The 23,911-nt window shown below is 43.6% G+C and overlaps 1 protein-coding gene across 2 annotated transcripts in view; it reads left to right on the plus strand.

Annotated features, from left to right (window-relative positions):
- Window positions 1-23,911, plus strand: part of map1ab (microtubule-associated protein 1Ab) — a 42,073-nt gene that overhangs the window by 12,308 nt on the left and 5,854 nt on the right. For both annotated transcript variants that reach the window (XM_030366442.1, XM_030366443.1), the window contains 3 exons: window positions 9,429-9,511; window positions 9,761-9,898; window positions 12,199-23,800. In XM_030366442.1, the coding sequence (XP_030222302.1) occupies window positions 9,429-9,511; window positions 9,761-9,898; window positions 12,199-23,800 (11,823 nt within the window). The remainder of the gene's footprint in view (window positions 1-9,428; window positions 9,512-9,760; window positions 9,899-12,198; window positions 23,801-23,911) is intronic.

Here is a 23,911-nt window from a genome sequence, read left to right on the forward strand (position 1 = left end):
TCTTTGACTACTTTGTGCCAATGCTTACAGCTCTCTCCTCCATACAGATATGCGGTTGTCTATGCGATATGCTAGTATTATTCTGTTCATAACAGGGCTACTAAAGCCTATTTAGCCTCTTGAGTGTACAACAGTGCTCAGAGTGCTGAGTCACATTGTGACTTAACCCTCAACTGAATCCACAAATCCTCAACAGTAATATGGGCTATTAAAGACGCATAAGAGGACCAGCTGGTTCCAAAACTTCTTCTTTCAAATCACATTTGAGAAGGAAGAAGAAGAAATCATGGTATAACTAAAAGGATTCTCACTAATAGAATTATAAAATAAACTAATTTAGTTGTTTTGTTGACTTTGGGCAAAACCATCCATAAATGATTTTCTCAGCTATATAAGATCTCAAATAGACCACATTCAAAAATCTAAGTGTTGAATTTTTTTTTAAGAAGAAATGCAAAGAATAAAAGTTTGCAACTCCCTTCAAAGCACAATGTTGGAGAAAAACTCTCCCAACTGGCATGAGTAAATTCTGCTCCAATCAACCCATTCAACTACAATATGTGAATAACCCAATCATTAGACAGGTTTAATCGGGGACAAAGAGCAAGACGGGTGCTTACTTCCTAAACTGTGCCGATGTGGGATTTGGAGACGTTGGACTGCTAAATCATAGCATAATGGAGGGCACTTGATCACATGATACACTGAGAAGCTCATTAAGATTAGTCTTGATTGGGTTGGTTTGTTTGCTGTGGCACGTCATATAGCCCATTAAGCACGTGACCGACACATTACAAACACTTCATCTCACTAAAGAGTTCACCGCTGACCATTAAAGCATTCTGACACAAGGCAGACTGCAGGGATTGTTAGCATACTTTATTAAGCATTCATATTGATGTATTAGCCCTCTGCAATTACACAACATGTTCATAGGGGACCAATAGATAGCTTTTTGATTAGAGGCAGAATTTATTATATAATTGCATGTGGTCCACAGCACAGATTGACATAACTGTATCTTGCAGGGCTGATTTCCGAGTTTTAATGGTCTTGAGAGGGTAAAGTCTTTGTTTTCATGGATATGAATACACTTCATGCTACCAATAATGGACTAGGTCAGCTAATCTAACATCGGACGGACCCCACAGCCCAACTTTATATTTACTGAGGAACATTCCATTTGCAGGTCAGACATTTATTTTTCATTCTTTGCCTAAACATTGCTCACTTTCTATATCACCGTACCACAATGCAAAGCTATTGACTGCCACCGTCTACACCTCAAAGGGAAATTTTCCATTACTGACAGGCCAATTAAGTCTAGGAAACGGAGAGCTGATCTATCAGGAGCATTAGCATATGTCCTGTCTAATTGTTCTTGACCAATACCCAAGCGTACAGCTCACAGCTTCGTACCTAGACCTAGACTGTTGGAAGGGTTTGGGTGCCCCTCCATTGCACTGAAAAGTGAGAGGCCGCTAGAGTATTCAACATGACAACATATAGCATAGATAACATGTCACCATAGTTTATATATAACATCTGTTTTTAAATCCCACTGTGCCGGCTCCCATTCTCTGCCTCCCCTTATGGTGGACTGAATCTTGCTGTTCACACTCCAATGCCCTTAAACACATGTTCAGCCACCATCTTGTGAAACAAAGTCACCCAACAAATCCTCCATCTTTCTATCTCTGTGCCTTTTATCCCTTTGGATGTGGGATGCTTGTATGAGTAATGCTTTTCCAAACAACCAAAGACGCCCCACTTAAGTGATTCTTAAAATAGTTCCAATCCTTTTTACATATACTGTATGTATTTTCATAGTGATTTTGAAATGGAAAAAAATATATATGAAGAGTTTATTATGTGCAGCTGATTCTTTCATTCAAGATAGACAAAACAAATGGCAAAAAAACAACAACTTCAATTCTTAGATGCAAAGAGTGCTGAGCCAACAAATCCAAAAGCAAACTGGACAAAATATTAAGGTGAAAAGTACCTCATCAGAAGAGCATAACTGCTCAACACTGTAGATACAAAGAAGTGCTCCAAAGAATCAGAAAGGAAGAGCAGGAGAGTGGGAAGAAATGAAGCAGACTGCAACTGATCGGAAAGTATGGTGTAAAACAATGGAGGGGCTGGGGCTTGGGGAATGCAGCAGTGAGCAGCCTTTGCAGTGGTTCCCGCCTCTCTGTCTGCTGTGTGATGCTTTACTCCCTTTTCAGCTAGTTTAGAGTAGATGTGTATGTGTTTATGTGTGCAAGTGCATACTCCTTTATATAACTATATCTACAACGATATCTATACCCTGAGGACTACATATGCAATTTCACACACAGATAACTGAAGTTATAGGTGGTGCTGAATGACAAAGCTTCTGTCTCTCTCACCAATCTGTCTGTCTTCTCTTCCTTCTCTCTACAAAGATTTAGTCTTCCTCTCCACAAAGCATTCCTTCCATTACTGGTAACAAGGACGTTTACTTGAGAAACGGTTAATCTCCTTCTCTGTTGTCCTCTTCCATATTCCCTAGTCTGTCTACATCGTTATGGCTTATATAGAGCAGAAACAGAATCTATGGAGAAAGGGAGCTCTTTGTGCAAAAAGATAGCATACAGCAGATGTAATGAGACGATCAACTATCTATATAATAACTACAATTTATTTACTCAGTAAGGGAGAAAGGAAGGGAACCTGAAGGAGGCAGGAGAGACGTGGCAGTTATACTGGAGGAATGCATTTGTGCTGACAGGAGCCATATTCGTTGGCACAGAGGTGTTGCCTCAGTGTCTAGTGTTCCTCTCTTCTGCTGCAGCAGCGTCACAAACATTGATCCCTCCATCAGGCCCTCCACCACACTCCTCCACTTCCTGAACTGTCCTCACCAGCAGCACCCCAACATGCGCGCTGTCATTTGCTGACATGGACTCACTCAGCCTGTTCATCTAATGCAGCCGGTCTGGGAGGGAGGTGTTTGTGAGGATGGGGTGTTGCCCAGTTTGATTTTCAGCAAGCCAAATACTTGTAAGCCTCTGCAAGTCGTATAATGCAGCGCTTCGACATAAGGCTCTCTTTGTTGCTGACATCATGGACTTGAGGGTCTCTGTGCCTTGTCATCATAGACTTATGCCTTGTTTCCACCGAGTGGTGTGGTACGTTTTTTTGCGATACGATTCAGTGTGGTACAGTGCGGAACGGGCCGCTTATATTGGCGTTTCCACCGCCAAAAGTTGGGCAGGGTCCCAACTGAGCCGTACCTATTTTTCGGTACTCCTCCGTTGGGGTACCAAGCGGTCTGAAAGGGTACCGAAAAGATGAAGCTACACGTGCCGTCCGTTGATTGGTTGACAGAATCGTCACTTCCGTGCGACAGGGGGATAAAACAAACAAACAAACAAAGTAAACTCAAGGTATTTCTGGACAACGGCGAAAGCTTTGTTTATTGAAGGAGCCCATTGCAGGGAAAGTTATAATGAAAATGTATAAATCTACTTGAAAAAATCCCCAAGCCCTATATCATCATAGACCAAAGACCCTTTGTGTAGTGTCATCATAGACTTAAGGCCTTTGGTGTTGCAACATCATATTCTTTTAGGCCCTTGTGTTGTGACATCATAGACTTAATGCCCTGTGTGTTGTGACTCATTTACTCTCGGTCCTTCATGTTGTGTCATCATATACTTCAGGCCTTTGGTGTTTTGAAATGATATACTTAATGCCAACTGTACTGTGTCATCTAAATCTAAGCCCTTTGTGTAGAAAATTATGCTACTAGTGATATTATATCTAAATGTATTTTATTTACAATGTAAACATACAAATACAGACATGTATTTGCCTTGCCTTGCCTTGCCTTGCCTTGCCTTGCCTAGATAAAGACAACTTTGCTATATTAAGGACTCGTAAGCCACTTCCCACTGGACAAAAAATAATACGCTAATTTGCATTGCTAGTTTACTACCCAATGTCGATATTGATATTGTTGATGGATATTTCAGCTTCCACTTAATATCTTACTGATTTTTCAAAAAAGCCAAGCAGCAAGTTAGTTCAACAAGTTCAACATTTCCTGATTACAAGGGGCCGAACAGAGTCTAAGTCCTACCTGAACTCTGCAGCAGGCGGCTATCCTACTTAAATGCTTTCTATAAGATGCTTCTTCCTAGCTACCAACCTGTGCAATGGCAGACGGCAGCAAATCCCTGCCCCACTCACGACCCTGCGTCACCCGAGGACGTGTTTGGGTCTTAAATACCTACAAATACACACACTAGACCAAGACACTCTACCCCTGGTGGTCTGACTGAATTGTATGATATTATATGGTATTTGCGATGTTCTGATTTAAACATTATGCATAGGAGAGAGGGAATATAACACACGCACACACAGACACACACACACGCCCCCCACACACACATACACCCACACCCACAGGTTTTCCCTTTTCTTCATTCTCTAAAACGTGGAAAAAATCAGCAGTGTGAAGGCAAGAGGACCACAGCTATGCGTATCGGACTGTGTGAAGTTGCAGGGAGTCGGGCGCTGGACCGAAGTGTGTTTTGTGTGCCTAGTTGACTGCCCCCCCCCGCTCCCCCGACCTTTCAAAGCCTTGGAGAGGGTCCGAGGGGTGTGAGGGTGGTGGGAAGTGGGGTGCCAGGGATGATGTCATTGTTGGCACATGGTTTGATCGGCTTTCTAAGAGACGGCAAGACTCTGCCAAGACTAGCCTTTAATGGTAGTGGCTTAAGCTGTCCCTTCTTAGCTCTCTCTCTTTCTCTTCCTCTCGCTCCCTACCTCTCTCACTTTCACTGTCCCTGCCCTACCTCTTTCCCCCTCTCCATCTCTCTCTCTTGCTCTCTCTCTCCCTCTCACTTTAAAATACACACCTACACACACACACGAAAGCTTTCGATCAGATAATTCCAAGTTATCTCGATCTGTCTATCTACAACTGTTCAATTGTAGATTTAAGTGTAGAGTAAGTTAAATATAAGGCATGTGTTTACTTTGTGAAAAGCGTCAGAAAAGAAGACCAAGCTTTAGTGACGTGCATTGTGTGTTTATTTCTGTCTGCACACACCCATGCACCAATCAAGGAAGTAAACAAAATCTTTGCAAAGGAGTTTTTCAAAATATGTCCATTGTGTGGGAAATTAAACTGCAGCAACCAGAAATAGAGATGTATTATTACTAACATGGATCCAATGGATTGATGTTCCATTTCATCACAGTACTTTTACTAAGCATGTGTCATTTTAGTCAAATGATTATGTTTATTTGTATGTATATTATAACACGTATTTTTGGTTTTAGTTTCATGAATGCAACCCCAGGTTAGAGTATAGGCTTGGGTCTTTCCTTTTTTTGCTGGCCGAAATTAAACTAAGCAGCCCATAACACCTAACCATTGTTTCTGTTCATAAATTAAAGGTTTTCCTCTATAATAATTTGATAATCCAACATCCCAAATACAATACACCTTGACCTCTTCTGATTGGTTCATATTATGTATGGAATAAAAGGCTGATAAATAGTGTGATTATTTCAAATCCAAGCCCTGTTCCTAGCATTAGCTCCTCGACCTCGCCTGCAGCAGCAGTAATTAGCATAGGCGCTTTAACTGGATCAGCTAGCAGAATGATTCATCACTGCCAAATCACAGGAAAAGGATTAGGAGCAGGAGCTTGAGTGACCCCTAACAACAATGAGCGCCTAGTGGAGAGATATATAGTTCATCTGTAGAATCCTGCATTGAAAGCCACAGGGGACACAAGAAGGATGCATAAGCTAGCACATGCTTTCTGCCTTTGGACAATGTACAATTGATTGATACATTACCCTTATAGATTTTTGACTAGTAGGTTTTAGTCTCATCTGCGTGCCATTGCAGATTTCAATGCAGCAGCAGTGACTCAGCAGTGATACGGGGCCTCCAGTCTCTTCATCAGAGGAACAGATTCCCTGGTGTGATGCATCACTTTGATGATATATAGTGAAGATGGGACCTTCAAATCGGTACTGGAATTTTTCATTGTCTCTCCACTATCTCCAGTCTACTATCCACCACTTCATTACTAAACCAAGACAGTCAAATCCCATTATTCACATTAGATTACGATCAGTGTCTGCTGTCTGCTCCAATTTATTAGTCTACGTATTCAAATACATGTTGATGTTTAATTGGATGGTGCTTGAGTTATTTAGTTCAGCTTTTTCTCTTCATTTAATTCAGATCTAATTTATTAACCGATAAGGAGATTCTGGGATTCATTCGTCAGTTTAGCACATTTGAAGTGAATTGCCTAATAATTGCTCTGTTGCAACCATGGAGACACTGTTTGATGTTTTAATGAAGTGGAAATATAATTGGTTGTTTAGGCCTCCTACCTTTGGCTTGTCTTCATAGATTTTACTTCATGCAGGCATCTTATATTCAGAATCAGCAATTCCCAAATCTTTTGGACCTAAAGTCATGAGTTGCATTCCGGGGTCCTGACATCCATTTCAGTTTTATGCACTATAATATCATCCCATATCATATAATTATACAGTTATGAAGTCAAAGTAACATTTTAAGGGGATTAAGGGGAATCGACCCCAAGCAGTGCCTAAGGCCAAACATTGTCGTAGATTTCAAGAACTGTGTACATTATCTTTATTTTTCTTGAATAAAGAATAGCAACGACATGTCAGGTCTTTTTTGGACCTGTTGTCTTTGAGTTCCTTGAACTTTCCTCCCACTCCCCAAGGTGTGCTAAATGTGGAGCAGTATCTGGAGCAGTGCAGTGGCTGTGCCTGGGTGGATGGGCACACCATTAAGCTGTCTCTTTTAACAAGTGTTCCGCTTTTGGGAGTTCAGACACAGATATTTATATCAAGCGGGTCAGTGAAAAAGGCTGAAGCAAAGCGCGTCGGGTGTGTTTTGTGTGAAAGTCCTTTCTCTGGAGCCACGAATCAAACATGAGACAGCGATGTCCGTGGGTTGAAAGGGACTGAGGTGTTTGTGATGGTCAATGTCCACCGATCTGGCGAACCGGTCTATGCTGGGGTTAGAGATAAATGTACTTTAAGTTCAGAGGTAGTTCAAGATTTCAAACAATGACCCTACAACCTCAGTTAATACTAGAGCTGTCTTGCTGAGCTGAAGGCTTTGCATGCACCACCAGAATCTGTCAGCAGTGAACTAATAATGCAAGTGCAGCACTGGGATCTGTAGAACATGAGGATCAGAAGCACAGCCTTAGGTGACGTGGTAGAACTGATGTGCTAAGCAGCTTAAGTTCTCTTTAATATGTTTTTACTTGTCAGATATCTCAACTGTCCACAGTTATGGGAAGTATTTTATCAGAGAAAAATGCAAAATCTAAGCCCTAATGAGTCTCCAAGTTACACTGGTGTCTCATTATGCTGTACGTAAATCCTGGATTCTCAGGGCATTCAGTGGGGATGGCACTGTGACGTGGATGATGGCGTCTGGAAAAGAGAGAAGAAATATAATAATGCTGAATGGTTGCCAAGCTGAAAAATATAAGTTATATTGTGGAGATGGGAAACACTATTTTAGCCTGCCTGATGAGTTCATCTCCCAGCAGATGGTGTGTGGTGTCGTCGTGCTACTGTCGTAGTTTGTACCTTTCAATAAGATTCTCTTTATTTGTGCTTTTGTTCTTTATAATACACACAGCAGCACTTGTACCAGGGGGTGCGGATCAGCCATGTGTCTTCCCAGCAGTGCCTTACAGTAATCACTCTGCCGTTGTTCAAGAAGAGCTGTTTGTTCTTGTGCTATTTCACTCACTCTGTGTGATGTAGAGTTGTTGATCCTATGATGGTTCATTGCAAACAGCATGGCATGACATCAACAGAGGGGAATTCCTGCTAAAAGCCTACTCCAAATCGATTATATGTTTTGGAAAGTTATACAATGTGGAAGTACTTTAAGTATAGTCCTCAATGCGTGCATGCTTGTTTGTAACTCTGTCCTTCCCTTTGAACGCAACACAAAGTCATTGACCTTGCGTTGAATGGATGCAGTGATGATGCTGAGCAGTGGACGCTATCCTGGTGTCATTGTCTCCCACCTGAATTCCTATTCCATCAACTGTACACTCACAGCAGCACACAACTATGGTGTCTGCAGAACAGGGCATCAGCCTAAACAGCCATCTCATTGGGATGTGTGTGTGTTGGGATGTTTGGGAGAACAGCAGCTTCAGAATGACTGAAGAAGGGGCTTTGTTGTCATAGTATCACATTGTACCAGTGTCAGCTAGCACCCCCCACTCCCTCCCCCACAGGCCCCCACAGGGAGACAGATTCTAATGCAGTGCCTCTCTCTCTCTTTCACCTGATAAAGCAGATGGGGGGGGGGGGGGGGGGGGGGGGGGAGTCTCAGTGGGGTACGCCCCTCCTCCCTCCTTTGCTGTGCATGCTCTCTTGATGTCATACATCAACTCATGTTGTTCAGCAAACAGAATTCATGTGTTTTGAAAGGGCTATTTGTTGTTGTTTTGCCGTATAGTTGAAGGAAACCTGCTCAGCCTCAAGCTGTATAAATATTCTTAATTTAGTATACTTTAAGGATTCACGTTGCAAATACAACATGCAATAGCGTACAAGGGAAAACCTTGGCTGACCTAATTTGCCGGGGATGCAAGGGAATCTTACTACAATCGGCTCTTGCAGCTCAGTTTCCATTCTTACAAGTAATTAATAATAATTAGAATAAGAAGAAGTTGAGCCCATATGACCTAATAAATACGTATAAGTCTGTAGACAAATAGGCCACCACCATAGTTGCCACCGGAAATGTTATACTTCAGGTGGCATATGACTCAAGAGCACTTATTTTTGTTTTAAACGTGGTCATTCGTTTTATTTTATCATTGTGACTGAAATAAGTCCCCAATTTAGATAAAAAAGGGGTAAAATCCTATGCTTTGCCATTCTCCCCAAAACACTATGTTAACGTTTGTGCGAATGCAGGTGGCGTTCTGTACGTGAGAAAGTTAGGCTTCCCGGATACCTATAGTCCAAACCCTCACCTGGACGGTGTATTAAATAAACCGCGGCTCGGACAGAGCTTCACCATCCACACACACCATGGCATTATACTGTAAAGTGTCTGAAAGGCTTTCTCTTTCGGATGCAGCAGTCACTTATTCCAGTTACAGTAAAAAAATTGCATAGATAACTATGTTGACGATCGTATAAGATAAATTACCAAAAACCAAAAAACAAAACTGTTTTGGTTCACTGCCTCTTTAATGATTCACCTAAATTGAAATAGTAATAATACATTCATTTAGAATGGTAAACAGAAAGTGAAAAGTGACAAATTAATTCAATATCTGTATAAAGTTGTCTGCATACAGTTGTCTCTGCCATAGCATTGTGTTCTGTTAAATATTGTCCCACAGGGCAGAGGACCCTATACCACAGAAGTGATGTCCTAGAGACGGTTGTACTGGTCAACCCGTCAGAAGAGACGGTTACATCAGAGGTAAGGGCTGTCGTCTTCTCCAAAAGGATGTTTATTTTAGAACGCCCTCATTCTGTCTCAGGCGAAAATCTATTCCGACATATTTCGTTTTTGGATTTTATTGCTTTCAATTTGAACACACATTGTGTAACTAATATCATGTTTAACACCTGAAATTCCATTTGTATATAGCAAGGTACCTGCAATTTGTTTTAGCACTTTAATTTCCTTGCTTTCTCTTATTTCTCTTTCCTCTGCCTGTCATCCCAGATCCAGTCTCTGGTCACAGACTCAGCAGGACATAAGCTCCTGGTCCTGAGCGGCCAGAGCTCAGATCACGGTGACCTTCTCCTTCAAACCGGGCTCTTCACCTACCAGACCTTTTCACAACTCCTTTCTGACCCTCGGGTATGATGCATGTATCAATTCTATGTACTAGAGGAAAGATGTCATTGTAATAATAGGGGATTTAATAAGAGCACACGCCATTATCAAATGTTAGAAATGTCTTGTTACTACAGTGGGATTTTTTTTTTTTTTTGGCAAAGGGCATTTTGATGCCATAATAATAATAATAATAAATGAAATTTATATAGCGCTTAATATGGTACTCTAACTGTACGTCCACACTAGAAGCGAATTGAGCGACCAAATCGCCGGAAGTCATTCACTTTCTATGGGTAAGAGCGACCAAAGCGACCAAAGCGACCAACGCTACCAGCGGCCAAAGTTGAGCGACCAAAGCGTCAAAAAGAAGTTGAAAACTTTTTAACTTTATGCAAATGACTATTATTCGCTTCAGCAGCCAAACACTGACAGCCAATCGGAATGTAGACGCTCTTCGCTTGCGTGGATCCCAGGGAACATCGGCAGGCACTTTGGTTCCTACCTACCTTTATTCACTCACTGAACAAAATGTCGGCTGAAGTATTAATCGCGGCTGTAACTGGGCACCCGGTGTTGTACGAACCAACCCTTTTTCAGTTCAGAGATGGAAACGCCATAGTGGTTTGGATATCAAGCGATGATAAGCGGGAGTATTTATAGGCTACATCTAGAACGTTCGTATTTAAGCGGGAATCATTTTAATTTGCTCTCCATGCCACCAATCGAACCAACCAATCGCATGTAGCATGCTTTAAACAAAACCAAAAAAGTTTTTGAAATCGTCACATAAACAAACTAATCGACAAGACGAGGGATAAATGACAAGGGATATATCTCTTGTCTTTTATCCCTCTATTCCCCACCATTCACGGAGCCTGAGGTGAATAATTGTTAATTAAATAGTCTAGATAGATAGATCGCCTAGTCAAGTCTTTATTAATACCAAACGACACAAATCGTCGGGAATCCATTTAGGTGGTTCGGCCCACACAGGACAGTAGCCTACAAGACCACACAGAACAAGTCTGACTGGACATACACACAATACATCACATTAAAACTAGACACGCGTTGATAGATAGATAGACAGATAGGCCTAGATAGATAGATATGTTCCATTATTTGCCTTGCGGAGCCAACCAGTCCTGTGCACGTATGCAAATTAGCCATGTGCGCCAATGTCTATTTGTTTTGAGTGCAACGAATGAGTGCAGATCATGATTTGCAGATGCAGATCAGTGAAAAATATTTTAACTACTACAGCACGCAGGTTTTTTTGTTCTCGGTTGTAATTAGCCTACATTTTAGGATTTTTTTTTTATATTGGGGGGAATCACTGTCCTACTTGTTGTCGAAGCACTTTATCGAACCAGCAAAACCGTCTCGGCAATATGGCAAAGGTGTATGGGAGAGTTCACTATTTGATATGGCTGTCTGTAGGGCCTACTAAACGCAAACGGCTCCTTTAAATGCGTCTGCATAATTGAATTGTACGTCATGAGCGACTTGAGCGACCAAAGCGAACAGAAAAATTCGCAGCGAAACTTTGTGAGCGACCAAAGCGTCTTTGACGCTTTGGTCGCTCCTGGTGACGTGGACATACAGTAAGACGCTTTACATATTGGCATATCAAAACTATGTAAGACAGAAATAGACTGGGAAAAAGACTAGGAATAAAAGAAAAACAGAGGTTAAACATGAAGAATAAGGTGGGAGTTAGGTGGGGAAGGCCATGTACAAACTAAACGCAACTTTGACTATGACCTATATTTTCCATTTTTCCTTATGTATTTAGCAAAACTTTCTATATTCTATTAGATTCGCCACAAAATAGTAGATAGAAATAGTACACACATGGGCAGTATACAAACTTGCCACACTAAGTGACAAAACCTAGATGCAGCCCTTTAACCACCGCTTTCAGCTACTGCCCTAAGGGCAAAGGTAAAGTATCACCTATTCTAAAAACCCTTGTACCTGTGCTGTTGTCCCTTTTACCATTAAATATCTTATTCAGTAAGGTCAAATACTTTTTGAAGGTGGCCTGAAAACCAGGACACAGTATTTTATGCCTACTAATTTAACCCTGAATCAACATTGAGTACCTAGTAATAGGTTTTAATGAGTCCTGTCTGGATGCGATGCCTTGGGTTTTTAATGTGCCCTTTTTTGGTGGCAGTTTTTAGCACCTGCAAGCAAAGACAAATGTTTACCTTTTGCATGCAAAAAATAGACCATAAAGTATTCTCTTTTCCATTTATATTTCCTTTCATCTCATACCATAGCTAACCAGCACACATTGAAATATCTCCCTCCTGCAGGTCAGTGATTTACTGGGCAGAGTAGCACCCAAGCAGCCGGCTACACTAACTGTGTCCAGCCGTGGGGAGGTGGGCTGGAGCTCCTTGGGACAACAGAAACATCTCCAGGACTTTCTAGAATACAGAGTGAACCCTGAGCCTGTGCTGCCCAAAATGGAGGGCGTGTCCGAGTTCACAGAGTACATCTCTGAGACTGTGGACGTCCCCTCACCGTTTGACCTCTTGGAGCCACCCACCTCTGGAGGGTTCCTGAAACTTTCCAAGCCATGTTGTTACATCTTTCCCGGAGGGAGGGGAGATTCCGCCCTCTTTGCTGTGAATGGATTCAACATATTGGTGGACGGAGGCTCGGATCGCAGATCATGCTTCTGGAAGCTCGTCCGTCACTTGGACCGCATTGACTCGATACTACTCACACACATTGGAGCTGACAATCTACCAGGCATCAATGGGCTCCTTCAGCGCAAAGTAGCAGAGATGGAAGAGGAGCAGTCCCAAGGTTCCACCAATTACAGTGAGTGGATGAAGAACCTGATCTCGCCAGAACTTGGCGTTGTGTTCTTCAATGTACCAGAGAAGCTACGCATGGCTGAATCAAATCTCAAGGTCAAGCGCAGCATCGAAGAAGCCTCACTTACATTACAATATCTGAATAAACTGGGAGTGAAGGCAGAACCTCTTTGCAGAGTGGTCAGCAACACCATTGAACCCATCACCTTGTTCCACAAAATGGGAGTGGGCAAGTTAGACATGTATGTTCTGAACCCTGTAAAAGATAGTAAAGAGATGCAGTTTCTAATGCAGAAATGGGCTGGTAACAGTAAGGCAAAGACTGGAATCTTGCTCTCTAATGGCAAAGAGGGGGAAATATCTGTGCCCTATCTGACATCAGTCACAGCCTTAGTTGTTTGGCTCCCTGCCAACCCATCTGAAAAGATTGTTAGGGTGCTCTTTCCTGGAAATGCACCCCAAAACAAGATTCTGGAAGGCCTAGAGAAATTAAAGCACCTTGATTTCCTGCGTTATCCAGTAGCGACACAGAAGGACATCGCTTCAGGGACTCCACCACCTGTCATAAAACAGAGCAAGCTGAAGCAAAGAACAGACAGCAAAGAGAGTCTCAAAGCCTCTCCCAAAACCACTGCAAAACCCTCCAAGAAAGAAACTGATGGAGAAGATGAAGTTTCAGCTGCCGCAGAGGTGAAGACTGATTCTGTAAAGGACAATAAGGAAGAGAAAAAAGAGGAGAAAAAGCCCAAAACTTTGAAATCAAAGTCTGAGGTACCAGAGAAGAAGAAGCTGTTAAGGGAGAAATCCTTAAAGAGGCACTCAAAGGAAAGGACATTGAAAATGGATGAAAAAAAGGACAAGGAAAAGAAAGAGATCAAGAAAGTAAAAAAGGATGACCCCCTGAAAAAAGATGAAAAGAAGGATGGAAAGATTAAAGATGCTAAGAAGAAAGACGCATCTAAGCCCGAGCTGAGAAAGATTACAAAGCCTGACCTGAAACCTCTAACACCAGAGGTAAGGAAGACCTTGCACAAAGCTAAAGTTTCAAGTAAAGCCAAGACTGGCAAAGTCAAAGCAACCAAGGCACAGCCTGCTGAACCTAAACCAGTGGAGAAACCAGTCGCAGAAACTGAACAGCCTACGACAATACAGAATGGAACTACTGAAGGCCTGTCTGCCTCATCCAGCCCAGAAGATCTTACCAAGGCTTTTGAAGATCTAAAGCAAACAGGAACTGTATCCTCAGAACAACTTGAAATTGCTGAAGTTGCAGAGGAGCCAACAGCACAAGAAACCAAATCGGAAATTCTACCTAGCACCTTGTCTTCTGAAAAGGTATTGGCCTCAGAAGTAAAGGCAGAGGCTGATGCTGGAGTTGAAGATAAACAATCAAACCAAGTGAGAGAGGAAGAATTAGAGGCTGAAAAGTTTGAGGATGAAGGAGCAGCCATTGATGATGAGGTGGAGGATGAGGAGGAGGAAGAGGGAGATTCCCCAACTGCTCAAAGGGAAGCAGCAGAGGAAGAGGAAGACATGGGCATAGGAGAAGAAGAAGATGATAGCCTTGATAGGAAGCACGAAGTAGAAGAAATGGAGAAAGCAAAGCTTTCTACTATGTTGGAAAAAGAAGACTTCAAACTGGCTCATTCCAAGGAGGAGGAAGAGGAGGCAGAAGATGAAGCTATTGAAAAGGCAGAGTTAGAGGAGGTAGAAGACTTGGATGTAATAGCAGACGAGGAGATCAAGGACAAACCTGAAGATACGGAATTGGACCACATCAGCCAGGTGGTTGAACAACACAAGGCAACCGAGTTTGGAGCTTCAGCCAAAGAGGATGACGATGAGGAAGGATACCTGTCACATGTTGATGGAGCCACAGCTCCGATAACCTCAGTGGCTCAAGAGGCTGGTGTCGCTGCTGCCTACATTCAAGATGATAATATTCCTGCTGCAGAACCTATTTCCTACATTCAAGATGAGACTATTCCTGGGTACTCTGAGACAGAGCAGACCATCTCTGATGAGGAGATTCATGAGGAGGCAGAGGACAGAATACCACACCTTCAGTATGATGTTGGTACCTATGACATCTCTGTTCCAGACCAGACTGGCTCCTTTGTAAATATTCATGGAATGAAAGAGATACAAGCCGCTGCCGTGTCAGATAAAGGTTTTATGCCTGGTATACAGGAGCAGGTGTCTGCGTATACCAACATCATTGCTGCTCCATTGGCAGAAGAAGAGCATGTGTCCTCTGCGACCTCCATTACAGAGTATGACAAAATATCCTCACTGCCAACCTCTATTGCCGAAGACCTGGCGCCGGCCGTAGCACCACAAATTGAAGAAATATGTAAAAGCTCTTTAGAAATGGATACTGTGAAAAGTGTTTCCCTTCCAAAACCGACTGAGGCAAACCAGGGAACCAGGGACGTCGCTGGGACTGTGTCACCAATATCCTCTTTGGAGGATGACAAGTGCTCCAAGTCTCCATCTGACGACGCAAACCGTGGTTTCTCTGGAGTAAGCACAGATGCTATAGTTACTGAAGCTCATAGTGAGGAAGAAGAGGATGAGGAGGAAGAAGACCAGACTCCCAACATTGACATGTCACTTGAAAAACTTCAAGAGAGCTATGCCCGCCCACAACTATTGAAGGACAAAGAACCACGCATTGAACCCACCCGTGATTTAAGTTCAAAACCGGTTGATAGCAAACCTGTGCACCCACCAGTAGAAGAGGAATGCGTGCATTCAATTGCTGCCAAGGAAGTTTCCTCTGTTGTGCCCACAAGGCCATTTGGATCAGGTTCTATAACTTCAGAGAGTGAGGAGCGCTGCTTTAGTCCAGACGACAGCACTGTGAAGATGGCTTCACCACCACACTCTGGCCCCCAAAGTCCAGCTCATTCTCCACTACGCCACTCACCAGTCAGATCCTTCCCTGAGCAAGAGTCGCAAACACAAGAACATATTCCTGATGTTGTCGTCAAGGGTGAGGACCGTGCTGCAAAGAAAAATGATACAGACATAGAAGTAAAGACACACACGGTAGAAATAGAACAAGCAGGTCCAAAAAAGTCAGAAGGGTTGTCACCAACGCTAGATAAATCATTTGAGGTCTCCAAAGAGGTTGCAGAGCCAGAGAAAACAATTTCCCAATTGTCAAAAGGAAAAGACAATCTTGAAGAGAAAATTCATCCTACTGCTGCAGCAATAACAGAGAAAGCTGATGCAACCCTGTTAGTAAAGGATTCTACCACTGAAGTGCTTCTGAGTGAACAACTGCCCACACAAAGTGAGATTGAAACGGAAAGAGAACCTCACCACATTGGACCTATAGTGCCTGTTCCAGGTCAACCTCCAGTTGCTGATGATAAGCATCATGGTGAAGAGGATGCTCAATCTGTCATAAAGGTCATTCATGAAGAACAAGAGAAAAAGATAGCCGATCATAAAACATGCAATGTCGAGGAAATTGAGGATGACAAAAAACAGACACATATCATACCCGAAGAGAGTTTTGAGATCAAACCGATTAAAGATGAGAGGAAAGAAAAAGATTTAGAAGTCATTGGGCTTGCCAAAGAAGCACAAAAGGAACAGGATGATTGTTTGGATGTTGAACCCATTAAAACTGGGATTGATATTGAAAAGGCTGGGATTGAAAAGGAGCCTAATGCTGAGACGACATGTCTCAAAGATGAGGTACAGGAGAGAGATACAAAAGAAGACAATGTGTCTGATATTCAACACATCGAAGAGAGAGAGGACAAAAAAGAAGCAGATAGGGATGCTAATTCAAATGTTCAACCCATCGAAGATAAAAATTGGATGGAAAAAGACCAAACACCTCATCTTAAACCAGTTCAAGAGGAGCTCAAGGAGAAAGAAACAGACTTTAAACCTGCTGCTGTACCAGTCATAGAGGAGAAGAAAAAGGAGGCAGCCATCACTGACACGCCTGATATTAAACCGATCAACAATATGGAGGGAAAGCAGATGGAAAAGGATGCAGAAACATTTGACAACCAGGAGGAAGACAAAGCGATGAAATTAGGTGATACATTGGATGTTGCCCTTTCCACAGAGGTTCCCCTTTCCAAGGAGGATGAAACATCCAACAAAACAAACATAACAGAGGAAAGAAAGGAAAATAAGGATGAGGCCTCTGATGTCAAACTAACAACTGACGATAAGAAGGACCAGGAAAAGGATGAAGATGATACTTCTACCATCAAACCTACACTCATACCCGACACTTTAGTTGCAGCCAAAGAGGAAAGCCTTTCCTCGAAATCAGTCATCATTGAGGAAAGCAGTAAAGATAAGTCTTCTACTGTTAAATTGGTCACAGAAGAAAAGGACCAAGGAATTGATACTTCTACAATTATTTCTACAGAAAAGGATGGGCAGGATTTCAGCAAGAGTGATAGCTGTGCTGCTGAACCAGCCATAGTCGAACAAAAACTGGTCATGGATGATGATATTCTTATTAAACCATCTACACAAGAGGACAAAGATCAAGAGAATAGTAAAACGGATAGTGCTCCAGTCAAACCTCCAGAGATGGTTGAGGGTTTCAATCTGAATGTGGATACAACTTGTGGCTTCAAATCACCTACCATGGATTCCAAACAGGAATTTAGAGATGAGAGCATTACTGATGCTACCACTACTGTTAAACATCCCTATTTAACAGGAGATGATGATGAAGCAAATACAGAGGATTCCAATGCTACAACACCATCCAATGAAAACGTGCAAGGCAGTACTTCAGATACAGAGCACACTATTCAGCCAGAGAGTGAGATAGAAACTAAGACAGAAGCCATGTGTGTTGCTTCAGCTGTAGAAGGAGAAAAGGAGTCACCAATGACTAGTAGGGAAACTTCCACAGTTAAACCAATAAAGGAAGAAGGAAAGGACATTTCACCAGACATTTCAACAGTATCCTCCATCAAGGAGAAGGAAAGTAAAGATGTTTTCTCTCATATCATACTCAGCAAAGAGGATGAGAAAGATGCCAGTCCAGATAAAGAGAAAACAGATGTGAAACTGCTCATAGAGGACAAAGACATGGGAAAAGAAGCTCTGTCTCTTAAGGATGAAGAATTAAACATAAATAAAGTAGATAGTTCTGATATCAAACCCATAATGCAGGAGGCCGTAGCAACACAACAGGAAGCCATAGAGCTCAAAGAAAAAGAGGACGAAGAGGAGAGCACAGCAGAGTTAAAAACCAGTGACATTTCTTCTAGTTCAACCACCGAAAATGTTAAAGCTATTATCGAAGAAGTAGAAGAAAAACATATACAAAAGGATGAGGGACAAGAGAGAGAAATATTTGCCCAAGCTACTATTGTAACCGATAAAATTCTAGTAAAGCAGACATCTGATTCCACAGACGACGGTAAAGAGTCACATTCAGGAGGAGAGGCAGGCCTTGAGATGCATTCTCCCTCTGATATTTCACAAACTGAGCTAAAAGACGCTGCACCCCAATCTGATGAGAAAAAGGATTCATGTGTCTCTGAAGAAAAGGGAGCTAAGGAGGAAAGACCTCTAAAGACTGATTCTCTAGCCTCCACTCCAACAAAGTCAGAGGAAACATTTGAAGATACAGCTTCTGCATTAACTCAGGGTCAGAAGAGAGAGGTATATGAAACTCATGCTGCAGCCCACAGGAGCCACAAAGAAGAGGCTTTGCAAGATAAGGAAGCAAAGGATATCACCACTGAGGATGAACAGAAGGAACAAGAAAAAGACGATACTCATGTGGCTGAGCTGACTAAAGAACAAAAAATGGAGAAAGAGCATGAAAAGGAATACACATATGAAGCAGAAGGTAGCAGAGTTACGAAAGAGGATCCTAACATAGATGAAGGAGAAACATCTGTTTGCCAAGGAAAAGATAACATTGCCTCTGAGGCTGCGGTGGACATAGAAAAGTATGACCCACATGAAGTTGACTGCACCAAAGAGGAAAAGTGGGAGAAAGAAGAGGTACAAGAGAAGGACAAGACCATTAAATGTACAGCACCTGATCAACCAGGGATACTATCCAAGCCTGCATTCGTGGTCCAGTCTTCTGATGAAGACAGAGAGGATGAAGAGGAAGAAGTAATTTGCATGGGTGGGGCAGGTTCTAGACCTTTGTCAGTAGAGCAAAAACAATCTGAGCATGACATCTCTGCTGAACCGCTCTCATTTGAAACATCACAGAAAGTGGCAAGTGAGAAAACGCACGACACCATACCTTTAAAGACTGCAGTGACTATACCTACACTGACAATGCAGGAACCCTCTGTTGATGAAGACATCAAAGAGTTTGGGAAAGAGCTAAAATATGCACCAGAACCAAATAAAGATATGGAGACTGAAGTTAGCCCTGCACCACTTACCATGCAAGCAAGTGTGGTTACATTAGAAGAGGAACCCACCTCAAGCGTGGTAATTTCAAGACAAGAAGAGGATTGTTCTGTCCCTAGCTCTAAAGATATACCAATAACAGACTCCCAATCGACAGAAAGCAGGCCCATTCCATCAGCATTATCAAGCACTGACAGCCAACCCAAGAACTTAGCACTTATTACCACTGAAAGCAAAGTCAATAAGGATAAGCATCCCCAAACTGAGAACCAAGCTCGTGATCAGATTCCTGACAAAAAGCCAAAAGACGACTTTTCAAACGAGCACGAAAAACCAGTTAAGGAGGCAGAGAGGGAAATGGAAGGAGAGCGAGAGGTTGCATCTCCCGGATTACCGCAACCTTGTTCTTATTTTGTGTTGGATAAAGATTCTGAGAGTGTGACAGATGTCCTTGAACAGGCAGGTGCGGTCGGAGCTGAGAGCATTGATAAAATAAACCTAGGGACCGAAGGAGTAAGCGAGAGCCAACCAGTGGAAAAGCAAGAGTTCAGTGTCTCTAAGTATGATCCATATGAAAAGCCTGTCCTCAGAGACCAGGATTCCAGGAGAGAAGGTGATGTTTCCCCAATTTTTGCTCCACCCTCTGACTTTGGCATTGATGACAACAGGAGAGCCAGCGAGGCAGAGTGCAGTAGAACCGTGTCCCTTCTTGATGACCAATGCAAAGACGAACCGCTGTCTTTCAGTAGGGTTGACTACAGCCCAGTGTCCCTTACGGAGAGCGAAAGAAGTAGCCACCACAGTCAGAGTGCCTCTCCAATCTATGAAGACAGAGAAAAAGGCCAAGAAGAAGAGAGTGAAAGAGAAGAAAGACCAGCCACACCTTTTGTTGAGAGGAGCTTCTCGCCAACAGATATTCAGGACAACAAAATGGCCCAGGCTGCCGAGTATCGCACCTGTGCCTTTAACCTCAAAGAGGACAAACCGGAGAAATCTGAGAAAGAGAAGGAAGGGGGCGAGGAAATCCCTGCTTCAGTCACCCAAACAAGTTCCGTTGGAGAGAGGGAAAGGGACAGTGTTTCTGTCAGTTTAGCAGAGCAATCACTCAGAGAAGAAACATCCTCATCCTTATGGGGCCAATCCAGCCCTGGTCACCAAGTACCAACAGCCACCTTGCCTTTGGAAAAATTCACTGAGAAGGAAACAACAGAAAAAGGGAGGGAACATGCAACTGCAGAGTCATCAAAAGAGAAAAATAAATCATCGGATACTGAAGAAGAAGGATCTCCTTCAGGCCGATACTCTCCAGCAGAGAAAGACATTTTACCTCAGCGAATATCACCGGGTGAGACAGAGGACACTGCAAGCTTTTCAAGTGTTGCTCCTGGTGCCTCTTTCATGGGCCCTCAAATAGATGACAATGTCCTCACATCTGACCGGGGACAAGTTGGCACTTCTGGCATGCAGGACTTTTCAGAGAGGAAAGAAAGGTTTGATAGTGGCATAGACAAGAGGTTGCTTGTGGAAGGAGAAGATTTTGATGATGATGAGGAGGAGGATGAGGAGGACGAAGGGGAGGAAGAAGAAGATGGAGAGGTTGCCAGTGATGCAGATATCGAGAAAGGGGCTAAAGAGAAATCCGAGAAAGAAATTTGCAGGCTCGCTTCTGATGATGCTGACACAAAGAAAGAAGACTCAACTGGAGTAATGCAGACTCAACGTATCCCTTCAGCTGGGGAAACGGTCAGCAGTAATGCAGCTGAGGATGCCTCTACTTCCAGAGTTGTTGACACCAATGAATGCTTAGCTCCAATTTTGGAATTATCTTCGATGTCTTTAAAAAATGAACCATATATAACCACAGCTACTTCCAAACCTACTGAGACAAAGAAGGAAGATATGCAAATAGAGACACCCACACCAGAACTCCAGACAGCAACTCATGACCCCACCATCTTAAAGCTTTCTGAAACCATGAAAGACGATAAAGACAAAGTAACTCCTTTATCCCTAAGTACACTCAAAACTACAGCGGAATCTACTGCTACAGAGCTTGCAAGTCAGAACAAAGAAGATACAGACTTTCAGTGTGATCCTCAGCCTGTCTCTTTCAAACAAGTGAGTACAGCTGAGGATACTCTTGCCTCTCAAGTGCTTGAGTCAAAATCAGCCAAGGAATCTCAATTACCAGAAGTATGCTTCCTCACGAAAGAAGAACCCAGTGAGCCAAAGTCTGGAAGTGGTTTGACAACCAGCACTGTTCTAACAGACAGTAAAGAGTCGTCACCAAAGTCTCCAGTTAGTGCCTCCCCTGTTCTTCAAGAAAGCTATGCTGTTCTTGGCCAGTGCAAACCATCTGATCATTCCTACAGTAAAGATCATCAAGTTGAAGTGAAGGACAGAGAAGAAGCTAGGAAGCCCTCAGAGTCCCTCGTATTGCATTCAAGTGAGGAAAACCAGGGAGATGAAGTCCAAAAGCTGTCACCGAGTTCAGATGACAATGCAGACAGAACAGAGACACACAGGGAATCTGCCTCATCCGCAAGCACTTTTACAACTATAACTTACTCCTCTTCTACATTCTCCTCTACATCACATAGTTACTCTTCAACAGCCGCCGCTTCTGTTTCTTCTAGTCGAATCCTCGGTGAGGAGATTACATTAGATAAGTCAATGACAAGTTCTGGTCCTGAAGAGTCTGATGCTACTTTAATTAAGGAGGAGATGCCTTCTGGTGAAGCCCATAGAGATGGGTACATGGAAGTTGTTCAGAAGTCTCCTACAACTGCATCCAGTGTTCCAGAGGGGTTGACTGCTTCCAATGAGACAGAATCAGTCAGCAAAGAGAGCACTGATGCCTTAGAACCAAAAATCATAGCATCTGTGCCACCTCTACAAAGTACTCAACCAGACAAACCACCGGGGGATCTATCTATATCAGGAGCCCTTGTTGATGTTTCCCTGATACAAAGGGCTGAATCTCCGGACACATTGTGCCTAGGTCCATCCGCAAAAATGGAATCCCACGCATCTGAAATGGAAGTTGTAGCTCAACCCTGTCCTATTGAATGTCTAAAAACGACAGTGACTGGGCAAGATTCACCGTTTTCTCCCACTGAATCATATGCAATAGATGGAATTACTACAGAGACAAAGACAGTCACTGTAACCTCTGCTACTAGTGTAGTTCCCCGAACTGATGTGACTATGTTAACCACTGAACAGACAACCACTGTAAGCCCCAATGAACCATATTATGGAGACATCAAAACTCCATGTGACACACAGGACCTGACCAAAACAAATGAGGGACTGCAACCCCAGGCCCTCATCGCAGAGCCTCAAGAAGGCTCAGGTTCAAGAGGGTCCGGCATTGGACAGATTCAACTCTTACAGGGGGCCACAGAGAAAGATGAAGTCAAAGAATACACCGAAATTGATCAGAAGCAATGTGAACATGTATTAGATGGCCAAACAAGTGAATGTAGCAAAGTAGAGGACAGTAAAGATACTGCTGACTCCAAAGCAGAAAGTTGCAGGAAAGAAGACCCGGAGGTTACCACGTTAGCCATGCCACTTGAGAAGCTAGCCCTTAGGAGAAAAAGTAGCTTATCTGACTGGGAGATGCTGCAGAAGCCCGAAAGCTTCCCAACCGCCCCTCCTCCAGGTTATGGGGACGACGACGAAGAGACACTGGAGCCAATGGAGTGGATGTCCACTCTACACAGCTCCTCTTCATCTTCCACTAAGGTTGCACAACAAATAGAGACATCTGGCGCTGTGGGCAGTCAATCTGACCGCCCCTCTGACCTGTTTGCGGGAGCACCATCATCCTCCTTCTCTCCTCCCGGATCCTCCTCGTGTGAATATGCCCACCGAAAGGGGGAGCTCTCTCCCTCGTTCATCAACCCCAACCTCCACCAGCTGTCCAGTGACGAAACTGAGGAGGACAAAAAAAGCGATTGTTCCCAAGAGGGGGATGAAGACGATCGCGAGCAGCACTCTCTAAAAAGGCGATCTCACAAGCAGAGGCGCCACCACGCTCAGACTCCCAGTGGAGAAACTGGACCGGGGACACACCCGTTGCCAGGCACCATGTCGTCTGGGTTGGCCGCGACGCTAGCCGGGGAGGAAACGCCTCCGACCAGCGCGAGCGAATCACTGCCCTCGCAGTCCGACTCAGACGTTCCCCCGGAGACAGAGGAGTGCCCGTCCATCACGGCAGAGGGGAACTTGGACTCGGACGAGGACGCAGAACATCTACCCGTGGACAAAACGTCCGCCTCCGGAGCTGGAGGGGGCCATCAACCCCCTTCCCCTCGGTCGGCCCAGAAGACACAGGACCCTCTTCCTGCACCCATGAAGGACCCCTCCCCGGACCCTCCACGTCCAGATGTCTGCATGGTGGACCCTGAGGCCCTTCTCAAGGACGACATCAGCACGGAGAAACCCCTCAAGAAAGAGCACAAGACGACCAAGGTCCTCAGGAAGAGCAAACCCAAGTCAGCCTCTCCTGCTCGGAAGGGGGAGGGAAGGAAGAGGTCCACTACCCCGGTGAAGCAGAGCACCAAGGAGGGCAGCTCATCGCGCTCCGCCTCTTTAAGGAGGAGGGACACCGAGAGAGGCTCTCGGCTGCTCAAGATGTCCGAGACTCAAGGGTCTCGCACGGATATAAACAACCCTGGAAAGCTCTTGGTCAATGGTGTGAAAAGCAGTCCAGGTCTGTTAATGTTTTCTTTGTCACATAATTACTGTCATAATACAGCTTGGGTTGGTTAGCTAAAAATAGTCCAGGGGATGTTATCGGAAATCTGGAATTTTCACTCAGGGT

Source organism: Gadus morhua, chromosome 9 (genome assembly GCF_902167405.1).
Source record: "Gadus morhua chromosome 9, gadMor3.0, whole genome shotgun sequence".
Lineage (NCBI taxonomy): Eukaryota > Metazoa > Chordata > Actinopteri > Gadiformes > Gadidae > Gadus > Gadus morhua.